Below are 22,356 nucleotides of genomic sequence, written 5' to 3'. Positions count from 1 at the left end.
AGCCGCGGGCGCGCGGAGCCGTTGGCGACGTGCCCCGCCCTCCCCTCCCGCCGGGGGGCGGGGCCGCCCCGGAGCCGGGAGAGGTGGGGGGGGGGGGGAGAGGGAAAGAAGGCGGGGACCCGGGAGGCCACGCCCCCCGCCGGGCTGCATTTGAAGCCCCCGACTCTTCAGGGCTGGCCAATTGGAGCCCGCCCTGTCCCGAGCGCCGACCAATGAGCGGCGCGCTCGGGCCGCTTCCGGCACCGCGCCTCGCTCGCCCCTTCCCCAGCTCTCCCCGCGACGGGCGGGGCGCGGGAGCGGGCGGCGGCCGCGGTGACGCGCGGCGGGCTGGGAGCCAATAGGGGGCGGGCTCGGCGCTGATGGACGGGGCCCGCGGCCAGTGGCGAGGCGCTGGCCGCACTTCCCGTCGGGGAGAGAGTGTAATATGGCGAAGACCTACGATTACCTGTTCAAGCTGCTGCTGATCGGGGACTCGGGGGTGGGGAAGACCTGTGTCCTGTTCCGCTTCTCCGAGGACGCCTTCAACTCAACTTTCATCTCCACCATAGGTAGCGGGGCCGGGGAGCGGCGGAGGACGCCGGAGGCCCGGGCCGGGCGCGCCCCTGAAGGGCTGGGGTTGAGGGAGCGGCTGGGCCGGACGGATCCAGGGATCTGAGAGGGTCGAGGGGGCCGGAGGGGCGGAGAGCAGCCGCCTCCGCCGCCTTCCGGGGGTTACCGGGCAGCGGGGGGAGGCGGCGAACCAAGTGCCCATTTTGCAGATGGGGGGACTGAGGCCCCACCCCTCAGGCTGCTTGTCAGGAAGTATGTGTCTCGGGCTGGGGTCCCGGCTCCGGTCGTCTCGTTCTGTTCACACGGCAGCCTTCGAAGCTGTTCCTTTGGGGTCCCCGCCTTACAGAAGCGAAACAGGCTTGGGGAGTAGGCCATCGGAAGAGGCCTGTGACATCTGAACCTTATTAAGCATTTACTGTGTGCTAGCCGCTTTATGGGCATTATCACACTTTCCAGTCCTCTGTGTTAGGTGCTCTAAATGAGCCCGTCTCACATGAGGAATTTGAAGCTCAGGGAAACGGGGGACTCCCCCAAGGTCACGTCTGCAGGTGGCAGAGGTGGAATTTGAATCCATGTGGGTCTAACACGAAAGCTCAAGGCAGGATCCTGCCGGAGGGATGTGAGCGCTGGTCCCCAGGGCAAACACTGCTGGTCCATCTGAGAACCAGCACTCTCAACCAACTCTCTCCTGCTCTTTCCTCTGGAATGTTCAGGGGGTAAGCCCGGCTCCCTGACCCTGTTTCCCCTATGGGTGAATTTCTCCTAGAAGGAATGGTGAGAAGGAGTCTGGAGCCTTTCTCCGCCCAAACTTCCATCACTTGAGGGTGTCAAGGGTGAGTGACCACTGCCTGCCCTAGGACCTGTCACCCCCAAGGAGATGCCAGATAAAAACTTGAGTGACAAACCAAAATCAGCCGCTGCCACAGACAGCCCTGACTTCCCTATCTGGAGGCCCAGAACACCAGTTGTCACTTTGCAGAACAGCCTTTCCCACAGGGCCAGCCCACATTGTGGTTGAACAGAATTGGCTTGTTGCTTCTCAGTTCTGATATCCACAAAAGTGGAGCTGACTTCTCCCGACGCCACAAAAACAGCCATTGCCCATGTGAAAACATTTGACCTGGAAGTAACGCCGATCAAATCGCGTGGCCTGTGAGCTCCACAGCCTTGCTGCAGAGTGGTCACCAAGCTCAGGAGTTGATTCTGAATGGGGAAAACCTGGGCACCAGGCTTTGCTTTACCCCCGTGTAACTTGAATCCAATCACCTTATCTCTATGAACCCCGTGATGAGCTGCTCATTCCATCCTTGCCCTCCTCCAGGAGCTGCACGTTACAGTTATGTTCCTGATGCAGAGTGGAGAGAATCGCACTGGAAATCGTCATGCCTGCTTGCCAGCTGTTGTTTGCCCTTGAACCAGCACTTAGCCTCTCTGAGTCCTATTCCTTCAGTTTAGGACTAATGCTTTCTGCCTTGGCCAGTGCCCTGGATGGTTGAGGATCAGAACTATATAGTGAATAAGAGGTGGTCATCATGGCCAGAGGCTGCCTGGAGGAAGCAGAATGTCTCCTGCAGTGACACCATCCCCTCCCTAGACACAGATGCTTCTGATTCCTCCCCTTCCACCACCCCAAGGTCAAACTTTGGGACAACCCTTGCATCCCATCCCCACCGGTCAGGAAGAGATGTTAACTCCTGGCAGGCTGTGGCTCGTCCTCAACCCAGACCTCAGTTTCCCAGCCTCAGGAACTTGCTGTTCAGTACAGGCACTAGTGAGATCAATTCAGAGATTGGGCTTTTTTGTTCGGTTTCTAATTCTCAACCAGAAAGCCCAGTCTAGCACTTTAGGGCTCTGAGAAGACTGGCCTCCACTTCCAGACAAAGATATGACTTGGGCCAGGTCACCTGGGGACACAGGTCGCACTTGAGCCCGGAATCCCTCCCTCCTCCCACCTTGGCATTCTCATTACATTTATAGTTTTCCTGCAGGTCTCTGTCTTCTAAGAAAATTTAATTCATCCTGGCCTTGAAGTAATGGCCTCATAATTCTTAGCCTTGTAAAGTTTACACTTCCTAATTATATTTGGTGTGTTCATGAAATGCAGGAAGAGATGAGGACAGAGTGATGCTGTGGAACCTTGCCAGTAGAACGGTGCTTCTTGATTTTATATGGCCCTGTGCATCTGTGACAGGAGGTGGGGAGTGTTTTAGGAAGGAATAGCACTGGGCCCCTGAGTCCTGAGACACAAACTGACTGGATAAAGGTGATTCTCTGTTGGTGCTGAGTGTACCTCTGGGCTTGCTTTATAGATCAGGGATTAAGTGGCTGTTCGTTTCCTGCCCACGTTTCGTTTTGCCAAAGCCTATTCTCCTAAGCTCCATCAATCATTTGTGGTGTAAACTTGGCCCCGTGGCTCCTGGAATTGCTTCTTCACAGCCTGGCTCAGCTTCCAACGTCTCCTCAGGGTCCCATTCACTCATTCCTTCAGGGAGACAGATGGCACAGCGTCAAAGTGCTTCGTAAACCACGCAGCACCATGTAGACCCCGTTCCTCTTAGTTCTATTGTCCTGCCATCTTTCCCCAATGCCTGCTGGCTGCCAGCAGGGCTGCACATCTGAATGACTGCATGCCAGCCGGTCTGCATCTGCATAACTTGGATGAATCAGGGAAACAAATGTAACAAGGCCTGTAGTCAAGGTGTGTGTGCAAGGACTGGGTGATCAGCTTCTAGCAAATACGTTGTTGGCCTCTGCCATGCTAAGTTATTGGAGACACAGCCATGAGTTAGACATCTGAGTCCCTGCCCTCGTGGAGCTTATGTTCCAGTGGACACATTTCAAGTGCAGGCTGATATTCCCTGTGGTCGCCTGGACAGTCCCTGCGGTGGGGCAGGGATGGAATTAGCATCCCCATCATCAGTTCTGAGGGATCAAGCCAGGCTTCAGCCTCAAGGCTTCACAGGCAGAGATTTGGGCTATTTGCCCTCCATACAGGCCATTCAGATGGGCAAGTTTTATTCCCAGATCCATGGAACAAATAAACAAATGTACACTGTCAGGAATAAGCCCATGAAGAAGAAAAAAAGCGAGAGGAGAGAGTAAATATGGTCAGGAAGGCTCCCTGGAGGAGGTGAAGGAAACAACATCCCAAGAATGGGAAGACCAAGCATGAGATCCCTGAGGCCAGGTTGTGCTTGGGATTTTGGGAAAAGTCACATAAGCCCTGAGTGCGGAGAGGTGGCAGGACCTTAGAGCACACACACAACTGTTCTCATTTTATTTTGGGGCCAGTGGGCTGGTAGGAAGCCAGTGGAAGTTTTGTTTTGTTTTGTTTATTTGTTTAGCAGTATTGAGAGACAGTTTGTGAACCATGCAGTTCACCCATTTAAAGCATACAAGTCAGTGGCTTTTGATATATTCACATGTTTGAATAACATCATCACAGGCAATTCTGGAACGTTTTCATTACAACAAAAAGGAACCCCAAGCCCCTTAGTCAACCCCCTGAATCTTCAGTCCCCCTGCAACCCCTGGCGACGGATAATCTCCTTGCTGTTTGGATTTGCCTGTTCTGGAGAATTCATAAGAATGAAGTCATACACTATGTGACCTTTCATATGGCTTCTCTCACTCAGCGTGATGTTCTCAAGGTTCGTCAATGTGGCAGTGTGTGTCAGGGCTTCTTTCTTGGTCATGGCTGACTAGTAGTGTGGATGGACCACATTTGGGTCATCCATCCATCCGTTGGCAGACACACTGGAAGATTTGGAACAGAGGTTGGCTTTGTGACAGGGTTGAATGTGGTTTGGAAAGCTGGGGAGGGGATTGAGAGGATGGAAGCCTGGAGAGCAATTGAAGAAGACCAGGTCACCCTGGGCATGGGGAAAGGGGACTTGGGGAAGCAGAGTCAGGAAAGCTTGGAAGGTGATTTTTCAGGAAGTCTTAAAGGAGAGAGTTTGTCAGGCTGACAGGTGGATGGGGTGGGGACCACCCACAGAGAAGGACCAACGCGTGGGAAAGCCAGAGGCTGAGGGGGCGACATTGTGGGGTGTCCTGGGGGCTCCATGCCCTGTGTGCCTGCAGGGCCTGGTGCTGGGTGCCGGAAAGTGTGGGGTTCTGGCTTGCAAAGCGTTCTGTGGAGGCCTACTCCTGAGAGGTGGCTGGGTGGAGAGAGGGGCTAGAACAAGGCTTTGGCACCTGACCTACCCGGGTTTGCCTGCTAGCTGTGCCACCTGTGGCTTCACTCTGGACAGCTCTGTCTGCCCTCTGAACCTCAGCTTCCCCTGCCGCAAGAGGGAAAAGCTCTCCAGGTGCCTCCAGATTTGTTGTGGGAGATTCGGAGAGCCCACATGCCTGGTGCCAGGCCAGGTGCCCCATAAGCCGTGGATGCTATTACCTGTACATGCTGGCAGTGCCCTCCTCAGATGCAGCGTGGGAAACAGGCTGACAGTGATGTGTCTTTTTTTTTTTCCTTTTTTTTCTTCCAGGAATTGACTTTAAAATTAGGACCATAGAGCTCGATGGCAAGAGAATTAAGCTACAGATATGGTAAGAGTCATTGCCACCATCACCCCCTTAACCCGTGAGTGCTTTGAACCAGCAGCTCTGGTGCCTCTTCCCCTTCTCTGTGACCATGGCCTCTTATCTCTTGGTGCCCAGCTGTACACGTCAGGCTTTCTTCAGAAACCCCAGAACATGTGTCCTGCTGGTTACTGAGGCCTGGAGTCTGCATCAGCACCTTCTGGGGACAGAGCCACTGGTCCTGGTTAGCTCAACATGCTGATGTGGGCACAGCTGGATCTAGTCTTCCGGGAGGCCTGCTTCCCTTGAACTTGCAGCACTCCCTCTGCCCAGGCAGTGGTGAGGGCTGTGGAACAGTAAGATTCCCCAGCCCAGCGTTTCCTCTTGAGCCTATCAGCCCGCTAAAGAAGGCCAGATGTCGCTTCCTCTTTTCTGTCCTGGGGAAGCCCAGGCCTTACTTCTCTAACAGAGCTGAAACCCCAGAACCAAAAATAAACCACGGCCAGGCCCACTGGTAAGACCCATTTCTAATCTGCTTACCTGGAGCTGACTTCTTGTGACACATAAAATTAGAGGCATTGTAAGTCCCTGTCACTGAGGCTGACCGTGGTTGATAGCCCACGGCGCCAGGGAAGCCTAGCTGAGCTGGTCAGATGGAGGGGTGTCCCACCCTGTAGCCACATCACTTACAGGGAAGTATGTGCCCTGAGCAAAGTTAAAGAGAAGTCCTATTTGAGAGGGTGGTGTAGTCTCCCAGTCTGAGCAAGCACCTATTGGCAGGGGGGTGGGGAGGAGGCGGTGAGACGGACCACAGAGCCACCTTCCCTGCAGCCTGTCTCCCTCACTGCAGCCTCAGAGAGCGCAAGCATCACCCTGCTTGCTGAGTGCACCTCCTTGGCTTTCATGGTGTTCACCTCTGAGTCAAAATCTGAATGAGGCCTAAAGGCTTGTCAGTTAAGTTGTAAGCCCTAGAAGTACCTCTGCCTGCAACACGTGGCTCCCAGCAGCCTCGGGTGCCTGGAGTCCAAAGTGACACTAGCAGCAGCCAGAAGTTTCACTTTCTTCTCCTCCTCCCTTCCTTCTTGTGCTCTCAGCAATCTTGATGGGGTTAGTGACTTTCATAAAGCTTTTCTAGACTAGAGCCATGGTTGAGAATAAAATGGCTATTCATAACCACTAATGTCACCTGCTGTTGGCATCAGAAAGTCAGCAGAGCCCCAAGGGAGGCACTTCTGTGCAGTCCAGACATGCAGTCCTTCCCAGGGCAGGATGGGGGTGCAGGGTCGTGAAAGGAACCCTGGGTCCAGAGACAAAAGCTTTGGGTCTTTACCTGGCTCTGCCACCAATCAGTAAAGTCCCCTTTACCCCAAACACTGACTACCCTCCTTGCTAGATGCTGGGATGGGCATGGGGTGTCTTACCAAGGTATCACCTCGGCACCGATGAGGGACTTTCTCCCTGGCCTCAACCCCAACAACAAGTGCAAAAGTACTTCTGGGGCCCTTGTGAGATTGCCCAGCTCAGCCCTTCAGCCGTGTAACCAGCCCTTCCTATACCCATGTGGCCCTGGATTTTCAGATATCTGACCTTGGATCTTTGGTGACCTAGAAACTCTAGGGAGAATCCCCAGGAAACAGAGGAATCATGGGGGGACATGACTTTATGCCCAATAGGACAGATCCTTAGCACTTCCAAGTCACAGTTTGTTTCTCTGTAAGAACAGAGAATGAGGCTGCTGCCCCACAGCAGGACAGTGAATCTCACAGGAGATGACCTGTGAGACCTGTGAGAAAGCGGGGTGTCCATCCTGGGTAAATGCCCATTGTTCCCACTGTGATGGTGATTCCTATTTGCTGTTACTAGTATCCCTTCCTCTCCTTTAGGGACACAGCTGGTCAAGAACGGTTTCGGACGATCACAACAGCCTATTACAGGGGCGCAATGGTATGGATTGGTTTTTGTTTCTTTTTCCTTTTTTTTTTTAAGTCAAAATGAACATCACTGTCTCAGATACCAAAGCCTGGATACCAAAGCTTCTAGGGAGCCCATGCTCAGGCTTCCTAGAGGTCCTTGGTCCCAGGTTAGTTTCAGGAAAAGACTGTGTGCCCTGCCCCCACCCCTGCATACATCCCCTTCTGCAGGGTTTAAGGAAACCTAATTCTTTGGAAATGAGGGAAGACCCAGGAAGCCGGTTCTTCCAGGTGAGGTCAGTGAAATTGGAGATGGCATGCCCCAACACTTAGGAGCGTTCACGTGGCCCACGTAGTCTCTATGGAATTTGCTACTGAAAACTTGAAGATCATCCAGGAGCTCACTTGATCTGGGCTATTGGCCGTTAACATTTGTCACCTGGGTCAGAGGCAGGGTGACATGATAGGAAGACTTGTTCCTCACCCCTCAAGTACTTTTACCGAGCACCTTCTCTAGGCCAGGCCTGAGCTACATGTAGAGGAGGACCTGAGGTAGGCCGAGTTCCTGCCCTCAAGGGCTTCGAGCAGGTCATGCACATGTGTATGCATGTGTATGATGTGTACAGAACTGAGCACTCGGGCCAGAGAGTGAGGGAGGCCAACCCCTACGACCAGGCTCAGTGCCCTGGTTCACCCTCTGAGCTCTACTTCCTCACTTGGAAAGTAGAACACAGAACAGGACTATGTTCTGGGCAGCTGTGAGGATGGATGGGCAGCTCCCATTGTACACTGCCCTTCCCAGCGTATACCCCATCCTGTAACTACCTAGATGGCCTAGTTCCCCCACTAGCCCATAAACTCTGTGAGGGCAGGGCCATGGGTTGGTCACGGCCTCATGCCTTGTGCCTGGGACCATGCTGGGTGTGTGGTGGGTATTCAGGAAATACTGGTGGACAGCAGAAATGAATGGAGTAATTAAGTATTTAGTGTATCCTACACAGCTTCTGAAATATAATAGAAACTCAGTCACATGGGTTGCAACCTTAGCCCTCCTCATTAAAATTTATTTACCAATTTTCCTCTCACCTTGCTGTGCTTTGGTGGGGCAGGGGCCTTGGGGATCTGGGGTCCTAGGGGAGATTCTTCTTTGTGGCCTCAGGTGGGCCGCATCCCTGTCTGGCCTGAAATAGCCACCTATTGCTCCATTCACTGAGCCCCTTCCTGGGCCAGCTGCTGGGGCCCAGGTCTTGGCCATTAATCCCTGAGCATAGGTGCTACGGTTATCCCCATTTTATAGATGGGGAACCTGAGGCTCAGCTCAGTTCCGTGCCCTGCTTAAATTCACGCAGAGGGTAGAAGGCTGGGCCACTACTGATTGGCTGCCTCCATTGCCCACATCCTCAGCCAGCCCCTGGTGACCCTGGGCTGAGCCATCTGTATGGCCCTGTCCAGCCGTAGGAGTTTGTGGCTTACAGTCCTAGATCTCTGCTAACCCATATATAACCCAGCAACCACATGTGGCTCTTTGAATTTAAATTGATTAAAAGAGAAGTCCAACTCCTCAGGAGCACTAGTTGCATTTTAGCTACCCTAGAGCCACGTGTGGCCAGTGGTAACCTCACAGGACAGCTCAGAGAACAGTGCCACCCTGGAAGCCATTGTTCTTTCCCTGCACAGTACTAGACTCTTGGGTCCCAAACTTGGGCAACATTTGATGTTTGTTGTCCCATCGTGAGTTTACAACCCAATGAGGGTGCTGTGTGCAATGCAGTCTGGGAGAATGGTCCATTGAGGCTCCAAGGAGAGTTTCCAGGAGGACCTAGAATAGGGTGATCCTGTGTTTTCTAGATACTTCTCTTTCCTGGTAGAGCTTTACCTACTGCCTATACCCCTTGGTTGGTGAATATCTGGGACCTTGGAATCTTGGGCATGGGGTATCAACTTGCTGGTGGTAGCCAGAGTCCTGGGCCACCAGAGGGCCAGTCCCTGGGTAAATGAATGGAAAGGCCTCAGGACCCTGTGGCATTTCTTGCCCCTCATGGCCAGAGGGCAGCTACTGGGCAGAGGCCTCCATGATGCTTGATTAATGGCATGCCAGGGTCTCCTACTCAAGCTGGCCTTGGCTAGGGGATGGTAGACAGTGTGGCTGCTGAAAGCTCCTTTGAGTTATCCTGCAAGTGGCCTCTCTTCAGTCCCCCCAAGAGAGCCCTGGGAAAGGGCCCTCAGATAGCATCTTGATGGGTCCTGGCTATGGCCGTGGTTGTGGCAAGCTATGAGGCTGCCATGTGTCTCCTCAGGTTCCTGGCTGAGATGCGGGATCTGGTGGTTCTCTTGCCCTGTCTTTGAGGTTTTGTCACACATCCTCCTCATGATCATCACGCACCCTGCTCTCCTGGCACCCACAGCCTGTGTTCTTACTCTGCAGACTCAGGCAGCCTCAGACACATCTTAGCCAGCACCAGAGGTCATGGGTGCATGGCTGGGCCCTTGGAGGGGGTGGCATGAGGGAATGCAGTAAACCAGGCTAGGGCAGGATAGCTGGGGCCATGGGCCTCAAAGGTGGCCCTCAGCATTGCTTGGTCCTGATGAGGACCCAGGGAGGTTCCTAACTGAAGCTGGTGTGATCAGCTTCTTCAGAGTTAGTCTTGTCCGGGCTTCAATCTTAAAGGCCACTTCTGTGTGCCTCAGCTTCCCTTGTATCGAACAGGATGTTGGCCCTTCTTGATGGTGGTAAGATCATGGGCCAAGGTGGAAGTGGGTTCATTCTGCCGCTCTTTCTCGAGACCCCTGGACTATCTCCTGGGTGTTCGTGCATTAGCTGTGGAACCTCAGGGACCTCAGTGCTGCCCAGCCCCATGCTCCAAGCTGGCCCCCACTTAGATGGAGTCACTAGAATGCACAAGGGTGTCAAGATCAGGCCATCAAGGTTTCAGCCCCCATTTGTGCCCTTGGCTCTCCCATGGGACAAGTGGGCCTAGCCATCCCTCCACTTCAGGGTCTCCATCTGCAGAGTGGGGACCTTGGCACCCATCTGACCAGCACCTATGTAGCTTCAGTGAGACCCTACTGCAGTACCTGGCCCATAGTAGGTGCCAGATGAGAGGTCATGCTGGAGTGCCCAGACGAAACTCTGGCATGGCGGGGTGAGGGAGGGTGTGGAGGAGGCTGAGCACAGTAGAGGGTGGGTGTAAGGGGGATCCCAGTGGGTGCTGGGGCCATGGAACACAGCATGCAGGGCAGGGAGCTGTGGGACATGACGCTAGGAGGTCGGCAGGGCCTTGAGGGCTGCCAGGGCATGGGCCAGTCTTATCCTGCTGGCACTGAGGAGCCTATAGGGCTCATCTGTAAGCATGAATATGGTGGGATCTGGTCTGTAAGGTGAAGGACCTTAGTGGCTAAGTAGGCAGGACTAGAGCCTGGGGAGGAGCTGGTGCTGCAGTTCAGCAGAAGGAAGGGCCCCAGGGGTGGAGTGGAGGGAGGTAGTGGGGGGTGTGTTCTGTTGGTGCTGGTCCCGGCCATCCCACCTTGCTGGGGGCCTCCCCCTCAGCTCACAGCTCATCCGGCGTGCATGTCTCTCTCCCTTAGGGCATCATGCTGGTCTATGACATCACCAACGAGAAATCCTTTGACAATATCCGGAACTGGATTCGGAACATTGAGGAGGTAAGGCCTGCTGCTCCTCACATGCCTAGGAGCTTCATACGTGCCGTCTCCTCAGTCCCCACCCCAGAGCTGCCTAGTTCACAGACGAGATCACTGAGGCACAGAGACCACTAGAAGTCACTTGCCAAGAGCCCCGTAGCTAAGAACATAACCAGAATGGAGACTGGAACCCAGGCGGCTGACCCTGGAGTCCATACAAGGGCCTGGCCTTATAGGGTGGCCCTGAGAGCCCATTTCCCCAGCAGGCTATTGGGTTTGGGCAGTGTCTCAGGAAAGAAGGGATATCTGAGCTCTTGATTGCCATCAGCATTTGGTGCTTTCTAGAAAAGGAAGGTTCTAGAATAGGCATGACCCTTGCATTTGGTGGATATTGTGAGATGGCATTTCAGATTGTACTGAGTTTCAACAGAGCAGGGCATGAGCTGGTTTGAGCTAACCATGTTTGGGCAGCAGCTCTACAGCTACACCTGGCTGGGAAAGAAGACCTGGAACCAAGGAGGGAAAAGAAGGCAGCTATCCCTACCTTCCCATCCCACAACCAGTGCCCTTGCCCTTCAGCTTTGCATAGAGCTTGCTGTCACCTGCAAAGCCTTCTTGGACAATGGCACTTGAGGCTCTTGATGACTCATTAGGTGGGGCTTCAGGTCTGAGATGCAGCCAGAGGACTTCACCCATCCATAAAGCCGTGGCCAAAGGTCATATCACTGCTGGCATCTGTGAGCAGTGGCATCAGGCCTCCTCCTGACACCCCTGTATTTGCTGGTTAAGAGGCTGGGCCCTGGCTGAGGACAAGGACCGCTCATGTTGGATCTTTGTGGAAGAAGGGGGTCTTGCAGATAACAGGAAGTTAGGCTGGGAGCAGTACAGGGTATTTCACTAAGACCAGATCTAAGCTACACTAGGAAGCTCTCACACTCTGGTCCTTCAGGAAGCACAGGCCCCTCCTCTGGAGAAAGGGTTGGAGGAGGAGCCCTGTTCAGGCCCCGGGGGCAGTGGTGGGAGTGCCAAGGGATAGGGAAGCACCCAGGACTGGCTGCAGTAGGGGGGTGGGGGTGGGGGCACCCCAGACAGGCATGGCCCACTTCCAGAGCCCAAACAGAGCGAGCTGGGGGGTGGGGAGGCAGAGGGTCCTCCGGCAGAAGAGCCACAAAGGGAGGGAGGTGAACAGGGCTAAATAGCCCAGCCCTGCTTGCCTCCCATAGGCTAGTCCCTGCCAGGAGTCCAGGGATGACCTTGGAGCCTGGGTGACACAGCCCATAGAGAAGCTGTCATCAGCAGCCAGAAGGCATGTGGTTGCTCAGGGTATTAGAACCTAGACCCTGCTCTTGTGTTAGCTGTGTGATGTGGGACAGGCCACTCAGCCCCTCTGAGCCTCAGCTTGTCACCTGTACAAGGGTATGCTTGCGGTCTTCGCCCACCATGCTGATTTCGGGACAAACTGCATGTTGGCCTGTAGTCCCTCACCTCCCGTCCCCTCTCCCTGTCAGCATGCTTCTGCAGATGTCGAAAAGATGATACTCGGAAACAAGTGTGATGTGAACGACAAAAGACAAGTTTCCAAGGAACGGGGAGAAAAGGTGAGTGTGGCAACTGGTTTGGACCTGGTGCCGCATGGCAAAGGGACCTTGGGATTTTAGGGTTCTCTGCATGGAGGGTTCCCGATTGCTGCTGGTGAAGTGGGCTTTGGGGGAGACCCCTTCACAGTCTTTATGAGCATACAGTGACCCGCCATCCTGGCTTGTACAAGACTTCAGGGGTCTGAGACTCAGGACTTTGCCAAGCAAACCAGGACACATTGGTTGCACCATTCTGGTGCTTTCCTTGGGAAGGGAGAGTGGAAAGCACTCACCCAGCTGGGCTTCAGTCTAAAGACGGCAAGCACAGGGGCTTCTAGGGTGTCCTTCTGCTCCTGTATGGTGTCTGGTGGGAACGTGTTGAGACCACTGGGAGCAGATGACACAGCCGTGGTTTGAGCCAGGCCCCCCCATCCTCCTGCCAGGGACATCCACCACCTGCTCTCCACTGGGGACTTGTGGGAGCAGCCCAGGAGGTCAGATCCACAGCCTGAGACACCCCCCCACACTTCATTTCTACCCACTCAGGGTGGTTTGTTGGGCTTGGGGGTGAGTGCCTGGTGGCCGGTGTGCATGTGTGTGTCTCCCTTCCTCACAGCTGGCCCTGGACTATGGAATCAAGTTCATGGAGACCAGTGCGAAGGCCAACATCAATGTGGAGAACGTGAGTCCTGGGCCTGCAGCACAGACCCTCTGGGCTGAGGGACAGGCTGTACCCCCTGGGGAGGGTCTGCCTCAGGCTCCGGGCTGCCTTATCAGCCAGCTGGCCGGGAGACACTTTCTGGGCAGTGCCACATGCCAGGCCCCCCAGGGGAATCACTCGCTGCCATGTTGTGACATCAGCAGGTGCAGACTCTGGCTGGCCACCTAGGGTATTAGTATTAGCTCAGTGGCTTTTGGGCAATGCTGGGGAGCAGGCACAGTTTCGTAGGTAGAGAAACTGAGGCTCAGACAGGCCCAGCTGACTGGTGCCCAGGTCTGGCTCTAAGTTTGTTCTCTTGGACACACCACCCTCACAGACAGGCCCCAGGCGCTTGCCTAGATGGAGTCAGGAACCCTGGCTGAGCCTTGGCCCAGGCCACTCTCTTCGCCATGGCGATGCCAGCCTTGCAGTTAACCTGCAAGCCTCCATCCCACTGCCCCAGTAATCTTTCTAAAATGGATCTTCCATGTTGCTCCCAAGCTCAACCCAATACGCCTGGCAGAAAAGGTCCTTCCTTACCAGCCCCAGCCAGTGTGTGCCACCCACAGCTTGCTTGGGCCTTGCCCACCGCTCTCTATCCCAGGCTGCCTGTGCAGCACCTTCCTCGTACCCCCTTTACCCTTGGGAGCCAGCCCAGGTGGGCCCTCCCCAGGAAAGTGTCTCCTGTCTCCTAGACCCATATGCCCCCCTGCTTTGGGCTTCCCTAGCACCCCCAAGTCACCCGCCACAGCAGAACTTTCCACATCACGTGGCCCCAAGAGGGGCCTGGGCGAGCCTTCGTCAAGCATGAGGAGATAACTTTTCACCTGGTACCGCCCCTTCTAGGCCTCCCTGCCAACAGGGGCCCCAAATGAAGCTTGTTTGACTAAGAACGGCTTGTCTTTGTTTCTGCTCCGTTCCTGACCATCAGAAGCAGGGGCTGAAGTGGACAGAGCCCGGGAGTCCGGGATGGGGAGCTAGGTCCTCCTACTGGATCCTTCCAGCTCTGACAGTTAGACACTGACTGCCTTCAGACAAGTCACCGACTGCTTTGAACCAAAGTTTCCTCTCTGTTCAGTTAAGGACAGAGTCCCCACATCCCAGGTCATTGGTTCAAGGGAGGTGGCTATCCAGGTTGGCAGGAGTACCCCAGTAGTGGCAGGAGATGGGGCTGGACAGGTGACACCCACACCCAGGGAGCTACCCTAACTCTGGCCACCCCTACCCCCAACCCCACCATGTCTCCTACACAGGGGCAGCCCGGAACTAACAAGCCCCTATCTGCTCCCTGCTCCAGGGGCACTAATGACATAATGACATGCTTGTTCCACAGGCATTTTTCACTCTCGCCAGAGACATCAAAGCAAAGATGGACAAAAAATTGGTGAGTGTATGTCCTCTTTGAATCCTTGCATGGATCCCTGATGGAGCCAGCTGTACTTGGCCTTAGCTCTGTGATGCATCCCCAGGCAGATGCTACTCATCTGGGCCCAGCCAGACCCAGTAGGGCATCTCTGGGAAAGGGGCAAGGGTTTTAGCAGGAGACGTTTGGGCATCCACAGCCAGGTGCACTGGTCTGCTCCATCCTTCCTCCATGGCTCGGAGCTGCCCTATGCCAGGTGCTGTCTGCTTAGCCGGTGGGCTAGCAGGGAACACACGGCCCTTTCTGTCTCATCCGGGAGACAGCATGCGTGAGGAGAGAACGCCCTCTCAAGGCTAGTCCAGAGCCTCAGTCCACCCGGTGACAGCTCTGTGACCTTCAGTGGGTCCCCAGGCCTTGGGGCGTCTGAGGGGTCCTGCCTGAATTCCTCTCTATCCAACCTTTTATTTTCTGGCTTTTTTGTTTCATGGTCCCAGGCACTGGGCATTTCTAGTGGCACCTCTGGTCATGTCTACACACTTGGCTATATACCTTGGGCATGTTTAGCACCTGAACACTGCCGTGAGTCTTGACCCAGAGCCTCCAATCCAGTGGCCACTCTTTCCCAGCCCTTTCCCTCCCCTTGTCGTCTGATACAGTGTAAAGCCATCTATTTGTTGCTCAGGTTACGTCTGGTCATACAGGAGTGTCAGTATAACACAAAACGCCACTCAAATAGTTCACCTCCGATTTAATACATGCCTTCATCATTCTGAGGTGCTGCAAATGGAGTCATAAGGGATATAACCGATTTCGTAGCAGCCTTTTAACCAAAACAGGGAGCAGCCCACGTAAACACACTGACCAGAAACAGCATGTCGTTTTTCTATCATTTCTTTTCTCGTCAGTATGACAGTAAAATTGTGATTCTGGATGGTCCTTCTGACACTTGCCCACTGACAGTTATGTGAAGCAGTCATGATGACACCCTGCTTTCCTCAGCCTGTGCTTTTGGCATCAGCCTGTAGATTGCCTCCAGAAGCACTGTATCCTCCATAGCAGAGCCTGAAGCCCTAAGGTGCAGCCACAGTCCTTGCGAGTCCTCTTTGTCTGAACTGAATCGCACAATACTGACAGTTAAATTCCTACTCATTTCCTGGCACCTTTGTTTATATTCATGCACCATACCACTTCATCTCGGTCTTGTCTTCTTAATTGAAATATAATTGGCATGTAACATTATGCATGTTCGAGGTGTACAGTATGTTGTTTTTAATACGTTTGTATTTTGAAATCTGATTACTACAGTAGCGTTAGCTAACACCTTTATTACCTCCCTTAGCTATCATTCCTTCTTTGTGTTGAGAACAATTAAGATTGTGTCTCTTAGCAACTTTGTCGGCTGTAATCACTATGCTGTGCATCATATCTCCAGAACCTACTCATCTACTAGTTGCAAGTTCCTGTCTCTTACATCGCTGATGCGGCTGGCTCTGCCCACCCCTGCCTTCTCTCTTGAGAGTGTCCTAGAAATCCAGGCTCTGCCAATGTCCACCCTACTCCCAGATCCCTGGCGTTCTCCCGCTCTCCTCCACCCAGCCCTGCTCACTGCCTAGGTCACCCTCCCCACCTTGCACCCTGCTGCTTCCCTGTCGTCTGCTCCAGCCACACCGGCCTTGAACCGCAACCCCCATGTTCCTTTGGACTTTCCCCTCCACCTGACGTGCTCCCCTCCTGCATTAGTGTCCTGGGGTTGCCACCACAGATTCCCCCAATGGTCTTAACAGCTTGAACAGCACACACATATAAAAGTTCTGGAAGTCACAAGTCTGAAACGGGTCTCACCAGACCAAGATTACAGTATCAGCAGAGGTGCCCACATCTCTGGGGGCCCTAGGGGAGAACCTGCTTCCTTGCCTTGTCCAGCTTCTAGAGGCTGCCACCTGCCTCACCTTACGAGCCCTTCCTCCATCCTCCGAGCCAGCCACCCAGCATCTCTCCAACCCTGCTTCCTTCTTCCTGCTCTTTCTTGACCACAGCTGGAAAAGTTGCTCTGCTGTTTTAAGGAATTACATGGTTAGATTGGGCTCACCTGGATGATCCAGGTCAGTCTCCCCATCTCAACTCAATCACATGTGCAAAGCCCCTCCTGCCACATCAGATTTCCATCCACACAGGTTCCAGGGACTAGGGCATAAACATCCTGGGGGGCAGTTATTCTTCTGACCACAACCCCTGGCCTTTCCGTGGCCTCACTTCAGCAAAAACACTTCTCACCCTTTGCCTATTTTGTCTCTCATTACTTGCTGCTATGGGGAATCACTGCTTATTTGTTTACCCGTGCGATCTATCTGCCCCATACGGTGTGAGCTCCCAAAGGCAGGATCTTTTGTGCACCACCACATGCCCAGTGCCCACAAAAGTACCCAGCACAGCATAAGCATTTGATGGTTACTTAAATAAATTCAGGTTTTACCTAAGAGCAGAAGGATGAGTAGGAATTAGTCAAAGAAAAGGGGACCAGATTGTGCAACCAGGGTGAAATGGGAGAAAATAGAATCAGAGTTCCCAATGTAGGCAGGGGCTAGATCACAGGGAGAGGCTTCAAATGCTAGGAGACAGATTTAGGGCATTCCCCTGAAAATGGGGGAGTATGGGTGGGTTTCATTATGGAGTGAGTGGATAAAATTAGAGTTTAGGGCTCACATCACCAGCTGTGGGGCAGAAGATGGACAAGGCAGGAGGCAGTAAGCTAGAGCCTTGGTACAGGGACGTGAAGACCAGCCACATGTGGGTGGCATTGTGACCTTGAACGCAATCCTAGGGAACAGTCTTTCTGCTGCCCCTGGGCTGCCTCACTGGGAGGGGCTCAGCACAGATGGGTAGATGAATGGAGAAAAGGAATTAGGGAGAGGAGGTTGAGATGGGTGGGATGAGCAAATGATGGGAAAGATGTTGAAGGGATGAATAGGGGGTTATGGGCAGGCAAGTATGGGATGGTTGCAAAGGGGAGGCAGGTAGCAGATGTGTGGGTTTGTGAAAAGTGGGTCGTCAGTTGGAAGGGACAATTGGCTGGTTGGCTGGTTGGAAGGTCACAGAGGTTTGACAGATGGGGGAGAATGGATAGGTAAATAGACTGGCAGATGGATGGTTGGTTGGTTCATTGGTTGGGTTGACTGATTGGTTAAGAGACATTGTGCTGATGCTCAGCCATGACCTCAGAAAATCTTTTGCCATTTCAGGAAGGCAACAGTCCCCAAGGGAGCAACCAGGGAGTCAAAATCACACCAGACCAGCAGAAGAGGAGCAGCTTTTTCCGATGTGTTCTTCTGTGAGGAACACTGCCTTACTCTGAGCCTCGCTCAGCTGAGCTGACTGTGCCTGTCCTGAGTGAGCCCTCCTCACTCAGCCGGGGCCCTCCCCCTCCAATACTCCCTGCCGTGCCAGCCACTGGGCCCATGGCCACCAGACACAATTAAGAAATCGTTTATTTTAGTAACTGTCTGATCTTTTTCAACTTTGGAGATGGAGTAAGTTAAGAATTTGGTATCTTTCCCACGATGTCTGCTGAACGGGCCCTCTCGTCGTGTCACCAGAGAGAAAGATGGAGGTGAGGCATGGCTATCAGCATCAGCCACCATGGCAGGCCTCCATCTCCAGGCCTTTAATCCTCATCACCCTGCAACACAACGGAAGCCCTGCCGAAAAGCCCGTCCACATCCCCACCACAGAAGCCAGGCCCCCAGAGGCCAGCGAGGGTGCCAGGAGTGCCAGGCTCTACACTCTGAGTGAGGCGATGCACGCCGGGCCCACGAAGCGTCCACCTAGTACATCTGACGCCCACTTTCTCCTCTTCTGTCAGTTTTGGACAAGTGACAAAAACCGCTCTTCCGCCCCCCCTCCCCCCCCCTCAACTGTCAAACCAAACCAAAGGGAAGCACAAATTACGGAAATCCTGAGGAAAGAAGCACCTTCCTTTTCACAGCCAGGTGCTGGTCTGTAGTCCAGCGAGGCCTCGGGCGTGGTCAGTGGGCCTCATGGTAGTCCCCGCCTGAGCACCGAGGGGATGCCACATGTGCCACAGGTGACCCCAAACATGCCACCACGCATGGTCCGCCTGTGCTTAGGGCACCTGCCTCTTGGCCCTTGAGCAACCCCCCTCCACCCCCCACCGCTCCTCTTCCCTCCCGCTGTCTCCAAATCGGACATCCTTTCTAGCTGAGATTTTTATTTTTTCAGATCTGTAGTGTCATGAAGTGATTCCGTCTCTGATTTCCAGCGGTAGACCCAGGTGATTGGGAACTCACGCACACCTCCAGCTGGACAGGCTGGAGGCGTGGGGCAGCGCCTGGCACAGGCTGGGGCACAGGGGCACCAGACTGACCACAGAGCAGTCTGAGTTGGTTTCTAACTGCCATCGCCCGGTTCTGTTGTGACAGCTCTGCCCTCCTGTAGAGACTGTACAACTGGGACCAGGTAACCAGGTTAGAGGGGGGTCACCTGGGAGCCTTTCTTTCTCTTTTCCTACCGGCCCCTCGTACCCCGCCCAAAGCTACTGTCAGTCCAAGCCATTGGCGTTGTAGTTTTTTCTTTTGTCAATTAAAACCAACATACCAGCAATAGTCTGCTCTCCCCTGAAATCTCTTAACATGCTCTGTTTACATCGATAAATGCACTTAAGGAAAACAAATTAAAGCTCATTTTAAAGTTAACAGATTTTTTTTTATATAGCGTATTTCTTGGTTTTAATTTCACCTGTAAAATTAGAGATTGGACTAGGTTAAAGTTAATGGGATACATGGATATGGCTGGGTATTGGATTGAGGGTCCTCAGGAGGCCTGTAATTTAACACAGGCCCGGCTGGTGGGGCCTCCAGACCCAGTACCTTTTGCATGCTTGGCTCTTGTCTGCACCTGAGGTGTGCCAGGTTCATTGCTACCCCAGATCTAGAGAGGATCAAAGCAGAGGTGGTCGGTTACTCCAAACTCTGAGATGATACTGTGACTTAGAAGAAGAAGCTTCCCGACCCCCAGCTCCACCCCGACTTTGCAGGAAAACAGAGAGGTGTCCGCACCTACAGTACCACCTGGGACGCCACGTTCCCTGTTGAACCTTCCTGGTCAACATTAGACCCCATCTCTTCCACATGGTTCTCTCATCTGGATCCCTGCGGCACCCATGTTTGCCAAGTCAAGTGCTGGGTTCCGAACCCCTATCTGAGCCCCAGCACAGCTTTGGGCTGAGCCTCATTAGATCCCCTCATCTGTAAAGCAGGCATGAGCCAGTGAGATGGCGCATCTCAGGCTGGGATTGATGTCTACTAAGCCCTCAGAGATGAGCTGCCACCAACATCACAGTTGTCATCGTTATTATTAGCATCGCTATTTGTCTTGTGCCCCAAGAGAAAAACTCACTTCTCTTCACATCTTATCTCTTAACAGGGCACAAGTCACATACATAGCTCACAGCTCTGAGCTGGAAGTATCTGCACCATGCTGTCCCAACTTTGCACCCATGGCCCCCAACCAGGTCAGGCTGGGGTGCTTGAACTCAGCCTCTGAGAGTCGCTAGGACTTCGCTGTGGTGGCAGGGAAGTGGCTCCTCGGCTGTTGTCCCCCTGTAGGGAGGGAGAGGTGACACCTCGACTTTTTTTTGTAACCTCTCTATTGAGATGTAATTCACACGCCAAACAATCCAGCCACCAAAGTGCAATGAAGCGATCCTTGGTATATTCACAGAGTTGTGTGGCTGTCCCCACAGTCTGTTTTGAACATTTTCATCACCCCATCCCCATGAGCAGTCACTCCCCATCCCACCTGCCCTGCCCAGCCCCTGGCAACCATTAGTCTTTCTGTTTCTGGATTGGCCTGTTCTGCACATTTCATGTAAATGAAATCATACACTGTGGTTTTCCTTTTGTTATCTGGCCTCTTTGGCTCAGTGTGGTTTTCTAGATCCATCGTGTTGTAGCACATGTGAGGGCTGCATTCTTTTTTATGGCTGAATAATATTCCATCGTATGGACAGACTTTATAAAATCTGTTCATCCACTGGTGGACATTGGGTTATTTCCACCCTTTGGACGTGTTGGCAGGCTATTCCTCAGGGGTGCCAGGTTTATTCCTACCCCAAGCCTTTACCTTGCTCTTCTCTCTTGTGAAAGCCTTTGCTGCGTGCAAACTTGAGGGGTAACCAAGGGCATGGGGCTGTGGGCTCCAGCAGGGCAGGGATAGTGCCTGTTTTGTCTTCTGCTCCATCCCCAGCATCTAGCACAGTGCCCGATGCCCGCAGTTGGGGCTTTCAGCCAATGTTTGTGGAGCCAATGAGTTAGTGAGTAAGAATGAAAGCATTGTAGGACCATAGAATGGTTGAAAACACATAAAGCTCAGCATTGGCAGAGCCTGGCTGCCCCACCCCTGCATGTCCCCAGAGCTGAGAAGGCCCTGTGGTCCCTCCTGGGAGAGCCACCCCCACAAGGCCATGAAAGTCCTGCTCACTGACTGAGGCCTCCAGTGAAAAGTCCAGACCTAACACCAAAGCAGGAGGGACCTTGTAGTCCCAGCCCCATATCCCCCCTGCCAGTCCTCTTCCGCGAGTTCTTCTGGGGGCCGCCTGTCCGTTCACACTTTTGAGGAATGTGGTCACCACGGAGTGGGGGATGATTCTGTTGTGATATGTGTAAGACCACATCTCCCAAGTGGGTCAGAGAGGTGGGGCTTTGGGGGCGGGCCAGAAGTGGCCTGAAACACCCCACATTTCTGGAAACAACTTCATGCTAATGAGGCCAAGCTTTCTAAGGGATGAGGGTCTCTGAGGCAGGCACAAGCCCCTCCCCAACAGTGTCGCTCCTTATCATGGAGGCTGGTAGCTTACCCACTGGGCTACAGAGATCATGGGGGTGACACGAGTGGCCCAAGGTGGCCCAGCCTGTGAAGTCTGGAGCCTGAGCTTGCATCTCCCCAGCCAGGCACAAAGGCATCAGATTAAGTCACAGTGAAGAGTCCTGGTTTTACTCTTAACATGAGCCCCATGCTGCATGCTTGATGGCTGTCGCCCCTGTCATCATCATGTGATTAAGGAAGACTGTTAAGCCCACTTCATAGTTAAGGAAACTGAGGCCCAGAGAGGTTGAGAAAGCCACCCAAGGCTTCACAGTGGGGTGAGTAGGAAGCCAGATTCCACATGTCTCCTGCTTGGGCCTTGTAGACCTGAAGACTCCAGACAAGGCCATTCCCCACCCCTGGAGCAGGGGGCGGTGAGGTCACTGACCTGGAGCCTGCAATGAGGTGATAGGCCCAAGGGGAGGCCCCCAGCTCAGCCACGACCATCTGGGCCACTGCTGCCTAAAAGGGGAGAAGGAAGTGGTTTTGTCCAGTACTGGGGAAGGAGGCGTAGCTAACACACATCCGGGCTGCCTGGTCCGTTAGACACAAGTTCCTACACTCAGGGCCTACAATGTGTGTAGGGCTCCCTAGAATGTTTTGTTTTGTTTTGTTTTGTTTTGTTTTTTTATCAGAATTAAAAATGAATGCAATAATAATTAATATATAATAATCCAGCCCAGACTATACCAGTCTAGGAACCATCACAGTCATAAAATATCATTTTAAATGTGGTTTTCTTTCTTTTTAAGATTTTATTTATTCATGAGAGAGAGAGGCAGAGACACAGGCAGAGGGAGAAGCAGGCTCCGCGCAGGGAGCCTGATGTGGGGCTCGATCCCAGGACCCCAGGATCATGCCCTGGGCCAAAGGCAGACACCCAACTGCTGAGCCACCCAGACGTTCTTTAAATGTGGTTTTCTGTTGTGTTTCGTTTTGTTACAGAAGAAGTCATAACGTGGCTCCATGTGCATCATGAGGCCCCAGAGAGTCCAGGCTTGACCCTGCCTCAGGGCCTCTGCCCATGCTCATCCCCCACCTATTGCCCTCCCTTTTCGCACCCCACAATCAAGTTAACAACTACCTGCCCCCACTCAAGTCCTTCTTCCTCCAGATCAGTTAAGACCCCATCTGGGGATTCTTGCAACAGATGCCACTCCTTCCTGACAGGCTGTCTGCTTTGCAGCATTAATAATTTCTTACTCTTCTTCATTG

General features: G+C 53.4%; 1 protein-coding gene across 1 annotated transcript; it reads left to right on the top strand.

Annotated features, from left to right (window-relative positions):
• The first annotated feature begins 415 nt into the window (after positions 1 to 415).
• On the top strand, positions 416 to 17,721 carry RAB8A (RAB8A, member RAS oncogene family). The gene is given in 8 exon segments (NM_001003152.1): positions 416 to 548; positions 5,037 to 5,097; positions 6,954 to 7,014; positions 10,566 to 10,643; positions 12,131 to 12,220; positions 12,816 to 12,881; positions 14,233 to 14,283; positions 17,502 to 17,721. Coding segments are annotated over 8 exon segments (624 nt in total). The 5' UTR covers positions 416 to 424; the 3' UTR covers positions 17,595 to 17,721.
• Positions 17,722 to 22,356: the final 4,635 nt, after the last annotated feature.

This window comes from Canis lupus, chromosome 20, assembly GCF_011100685.1.
Source record: "Canis lupus familiaris isolate Mischka breed German Shepherd chromosome 20, alternate assembly UU_Cfam_GSD_1.0, whole genome shotgun sequence".
In the NCBI taxonomy this organism is placed as follows: domain Eukaryota; kingdom Metazoa; phylum Chordata; class Mammalia; order Carnivora; family Canidae; genus Canis; species Canis lupus.
The sequence above is the reverse complement of the archived record's forward strand: the minus strand, read 5'-3'. Positions and strand labels throughout refer to the sequence as shown.